This window comes from Myotis davidii, unplaced genomic scaffold (genome assembly GCF_000327345.1).
Source record: "Myotis davidii unplaced genomic scaffold, ASM32734v1 scaffold1466, whole genome shotgun sequence".
In the NCBI taxonomy this organism is placed as follows: Eukaryota; Metazoa; Chordata; class Mammalia; order Chiroptera; family Vespertilionidae; genus Myotis; species Myotis davidii.
The window spans coordinates 105,215-110,060 of record NW_006297384.1 but is presented as its reverse complement, the minus strand read 5'-3'; the positions used below and the strand labels follow the sequence as shown (position 1 = coordinate 110,060).

Here is a 4,846-nt window from a genome sequence, read left to right as displayed (position 1 = left end):
ACAGGGGAAGGCGCCCCACCTCCCCAATTGGCCCTGCTCTGAGCCAGACCAGGGGCTGCACCTAGGGATTGGGCCTGCCCTCTGCCATCCGGGAGCAGGCCTAAGCCAGCAGGTCGTTATCTCCCGAGGGGTCCCAGACTGCAAGAGGGCACAGGCTGGTCTGAGGGACCCCCCTTCCCCTGAGTGCACAAATTTTTGTGCACCGGGCCTCTAGTAAATAATAATACAAGAACAAACTTCCAAGTATTCACAACTGTAAGCCTACTTTTGCCCACCCTGGACAGGAGCGGCCATGTCCCACCACTAGCTCTGCGTGTCATTCCCTGATTACTACCGCTGTGACCGTGGGTGCATTCACTTCCCTTTGCATTAGGTTTTTTTAAATCTTTAAAATGGGGATAAATAGGCCTTCCACAGTGTTGTGAGGAGGAAATTAAAGTACATGAAACAAAGGCCATGAAACACAGTTAAATTAAGGTTTAGTGTATTTTATCCTTAAGGGTTATAAGCTCATGGATTAATGTTCTTTTTCTTTCTTAGTACTTGTTCACATAGTCAAAGCTCAGTAAGTCTTAACTATTAACATTTTAAAAACTGTTCCTCACGTGCGTTGTTAACGAGATTGGAGAGATGTGTCAAAGGTAGAACTTACAGGCTTAGTTCGTGTTCAGCTATAGAACAAAGATTACCTGAAGTTTCAAGGCAAGAGCCATCTATAGAGGTGACCTAACAGGCATGAAAGTAATTTAAGGGAGGCGGGGGTAGGAAGTACAGGATTAAGTTCTGATTTTGAGGAGGGGCACACAGGAGAGGACATGGTGCTAGTAAGTAGGAATGAAAAGAAGGAAGGAGCACCAGAGTGGTACAATAGCATGTGAACCAGTAGGATGGGTGGTGATGGTTAACATGGTAGGCTGCTGCAGGAAGCTGAAAAAGCAACTGTGTTGATATTAATGTTGATTCAACCAGCAGAAGTGAATGTGGCGCCTTCTATGGGCCAGGCACTGTAAATGCAGAAAAGAATTAGATATCTACTCTGCACTCCCAACAGCAGAAAATCTAAAGGCGGCAGAAGACATGGGAGTAATTTAATACATGCAGCAACTTAAAAAATGACCAGCATTAAGGTGGAATTTCTTAGATTTAATTGGTCCCTGCACTCTAAAAACTTAAGCTGATTTACAGTCATAAATGTGGGCAGCTTAATTGAGCTCCTTTTCTTTCTTTTCTAGACAATGGCCAAGAACAAATGTAAAGGGCAGAAGCCCAGGAATGTATTTCACATAGCCAGCCAGAAACACTTCACGGGGAAAAGTAAAGCAAAACCAGTTACCACGAATCTTAAGAAGGTGAGTATTAAGCACCCCAGCTTCCTGGTTTACAAACAAAGCATGAAGGTAAAGCTAGCGAGAAACCGGATGCTATTATTTAAAACAGGTTCTTAGCCTTCCTACAGGGGCAGACAGATTTTAAACATTTGTTTTAAAAAAATGGAGAATAACATCCCTTTCTTGAATCCAAATGTACAAAACGAACAAAATTAACTGCAAACCTTTGAAACTCCAAGTAACAGTTTGATAGCTTTATCGGATGTCAGAAATCCCCGTGTCAGAACCAGTCCTTCTCTGACCTCAGACATATTCAGGAACCTGTCAAGTGAAAATACAGTACTGTGTTTCTTAAAATGCAAAATTTGAAAAGGCGTTTATCTTTTTTGTTTTTACTTCAAAGTATTTGGGAAATAGGAAATTTATTCATCAAGATATATATAGCAGAGTCCTCAGAAAATGTTTTCAAGTTGAAGTAATATGTGGCATCAGCTCTCTGGGACTTAGTAAATATCATGATAGTGCACAGAAATGTAACTTTATTATTCAGTTTTCATGAGCTAGTTGAGGTCAGCTTTTTGATCAAGGGATTTTATGACTTTGGAAATGCTGTAAAGGAAATAAGCAGGTGATATGACAAGTTTGGAGCGATAATTTCACATGGAATCGTCTTCAGTTGACAAGGGCCAAACCTGAGTAAGCAGGAGCTAGTGATGCGCAGAGCGGGGACAGGCAGAGAGCCGCCGAGGCCCCGATGTGACTTCCTCAGGTGGAAGCGCTGGAGGGAGTGTCCGAGAGGGAGGTGTGTGGGTTGGCAGCCTGGTTGTGTAGGTTTCTCAGAAAATGGTCTGACTTACCAGAGGAGGCCGTGGGTGGCCAGGCACCCTGCAAATGGTCAGAAGTTTGTGGCCATGGATTTAAAATGAAGCCACTCACCTGGTTATGATTTTCTAGGGTTTTGGTTTTAGGCTCAGCAGTCTGATCAGTGAGTGTAACTGGCTTGCAGGCAAGTATGACATGGGAGAGACATGGAAAGTTCACTGGTTGAGGAGATAATGGTCTGGGTCTGTGCTGGCTGAGGGAGTGCAGGAACGTGAAATAATGGACGCGGAGGCTGCAGTGCGATGTATGAATCCTGACTAAACTGTACGTGGACAGGAGATGAGGACCTGGAGACAAGGCCACAGCATTAGATTGTTGTCGAAGCCACAGCAGTGACGCCAGGCCTGGAGCTTAGTGAGCTGAGGTTGGACATCTTTCATGAAGGAGCAAGTAGTCCTGGTGTTGGCAGGTGACAGTGGGGAGGATGGGGCCAGGGTGTCCCAGGGCATAAGGTTTACAGGAAGAATAGGACCTCCACCCCACTTTCAGATTCAAGATGGGGACTGCCAGGTGGCTGTCCTCAGACTGCCAGGGACCTCCATCAGGGCAAGAAGGTGAGGGAGGCTGAGGCTCTGTTAGCAGGACAGGAGCATGGGAGGCGGGTTCCGCCTCATCGGTAAGAGATAATAGCGGGCCGTCTGGTGCACACTCTGGCCTGCTTATCCAGGTGGAGTCAAGATAGGGGGTGTTCCACATACTTGTCCTTCTTAAGAAACAGCACCTTTTGTCCTTTGTCCAGTATTCCCCAATAAGACTGAGAGTTTTAGTGTGAAGCTTGCCCAGAAACTGGTACAATTGTCTTGTTAAGAATTTAGGTTTAACACAGTTAAATTAAGGTTGAGTGTATTTTATCCTTAAGGGTTATAAGCTCATGGATTAATGTTCTTTTTCTTTCTTAAAAAGATAATCATTAAGAATGCTGAAAAAATTAAAAGAATGAATGAAGCTTTTGTGAACATACAGAAGGAGCTTGCTCACTTCTCTCAAGGCCTTTCCCTTGAACCTCTGCAGAAACAGCCGGTGCGTAGAGCATTTCCTTTAATAAACTGGAGGCTAATACATTAACCCCCAAATTTCCACAGCCTGTAAGTTGAATGTGATCTTTAGTATTCGGCTCTCTAGTGTACGTGGCTGTGCTATATTTATAGCATATTCATAACATTATGAACATGAGAATTTATCATGTTTCCAAAGGTATGAGTAGAAATTAAATTGGGTAATAGAGGGCATATGTAATTTTTTGCACTACTGTTACCTAAATGTTTACACTCTAAATACTTTTCTCCCTCCAGGCTCTTCAGCCAAGTCAGGAAAACAGACCAGTGAATGTTGACGAAGCTACGAGATTAATGGCTCAGTTGTAATGCACCTGGTGATGCATCAGATTCCCCCAAAGACCAATAAATTAAATGCTTTATACAACTTTATTTTTAAAAATCTTGTTAATGTACAGGCATTGGCACATTTTAAAAACCACTACATAATCAACCCTCTCCTATAATCCAGGAAAGTGGAATGTCAGGAGTCAGCAAACGTGGTGAACTTAAAGTGCTAGAACAAAGGCACTTCACAAACTCTTCACGGGAAGTGACCGTAGCCTCTCGGGCACCTTCGCTTCATACGTGGCAGTGACTGTCAGGATCGGAGCGCAGAAATACAGTTTCGTGGCAGTAAAAGCGGAACACAAATAAGTGATGAGGCCATTTTGGTTTTTGATGACCTTAACCTTTTAACTTTCCTTTCACAATAGTAAAAACAGGAGTTAGAATTGGAAGGTAAGTTGAAGTTCCAGAATGCAGTCACTGTAGGGGCTTCGGAGCCCTTTGTTTTCACAGTTGACGTTTTGTGAAGTCAGAGAGCAAGTATTAGGGAAGAAGACATCAGAATCAGCGACCTAAACAGGTGTTACGTTCATTATAAATACTCAGGTTATTAGCAAGTCTACAAGGTTTCAGTTAGAGGTAGATACTGTCCCAGTTGTTCAAGGAGTCTAATAATTTAGTATCTGGACATCAAACAGGTCACACACTCCTTCACTGTCATCTAAGTTAAAGTTGTAGTCGTCCGCGGGGGTGGGGGAGAGCCGCAGGAGAGGAAACACTGCAAGCAAAGCACAGGCTCAAGGTTAGTGCGGCTCCACACACTCAACGGCCCATCCGTTAAACTACTGTTTCTATGTTCTACAAGAAAAAGTGGAAAAGCAGTGATTAAGTTAATGACTTGTGTTTACTGTGTATTTGAAAGATTCTCATTTAAAGATAATTTGTGCATTGACTATAGGTATAAGCTTGAGAAATAGGTTTAAGTAACTATTGGATGAACTTGTCATTAACACTAGAAAGACTGAAATTTAGTATATACCTATATTGCCCAAAAGCCGTCAAAATGACTGCATTGTGAAAGAATAACTAATGTGTAAAGAAATTTGTTTAAAATTAATTTTTAATATTTTTTATATTATTTACAGTTATATAACAAGTTATTTGACATTCATGAATTTAGGGCGCAAAAGAAATAAACAACTTATTAGAACAAGTATCACTGCATAAAGATTCGAATAACAAGTACTAGTTTACCTTATTGAGCAACTGCAACTTATCAAGTATCAACAGTTTATCATGTACTTGTATGTTATC

The 4,846-nt window shown here is 42.2% G+C and overlaps 2 protein-coding genes across 6 annotated transcripts in view; one reads left to right on the top strand and one right to left on the bottom strand.

The window, feature by feature from the left end:
• The window catches only part of LOC102763434 (chromosome unknown open reading frame, human C8orf59), a 7,041-nt gene extending 3,404 nt beyond the window's left edge, over positions 1-3,637 (top strand). For 3 of the 5 annotated variants that reach the window (XM_006773121.1, XM_006773122.2, XM_006773120.2), the window contains exons 2-4: positions 1,233-1,349; positions 3,114-3,230; positions 3,503-3,637. In XM_006773121.1, the coding sequence (XP_006773184.1) occupies positions 1,236-1,349; positions 3,114-3,230; positions 3,503-3,574 (303 nt within the window). In that variant the 5' untranslated portion in view covers positions 1,233-1,235 and the 3' untranslated portion in view covers positions 3,575-3,637. Of the gene's footprint in view, positions 1-972; positions 1,128-1,232; positions 1,350-3,113; positions 3,231-3,502 lie in introns of all 5 variants that reach the window. The other 2 variants (XM_006773119.2, XM_015570066.1) reach the window with 2 other exon arrangements.
• The window catches only part of E2F5 (E2F transcription factor 5), a 10,641-nt gene continuing 9,415 nt past the window's right edge, over positions 3,621-4,846 (bottom strand). Inside the window, exon 8 of the mRNA XM_006773118.2 lies at positions 3,621-4,310. Coding sequence (XP_006773181.2) covers positions 4,201-4,310 — 110 coding nt within the window. The 3' untranslated portion in view covers positions 3,621-4,200. The remainder of the gene's footprint in view (positions 4,311-4,846) is intronic.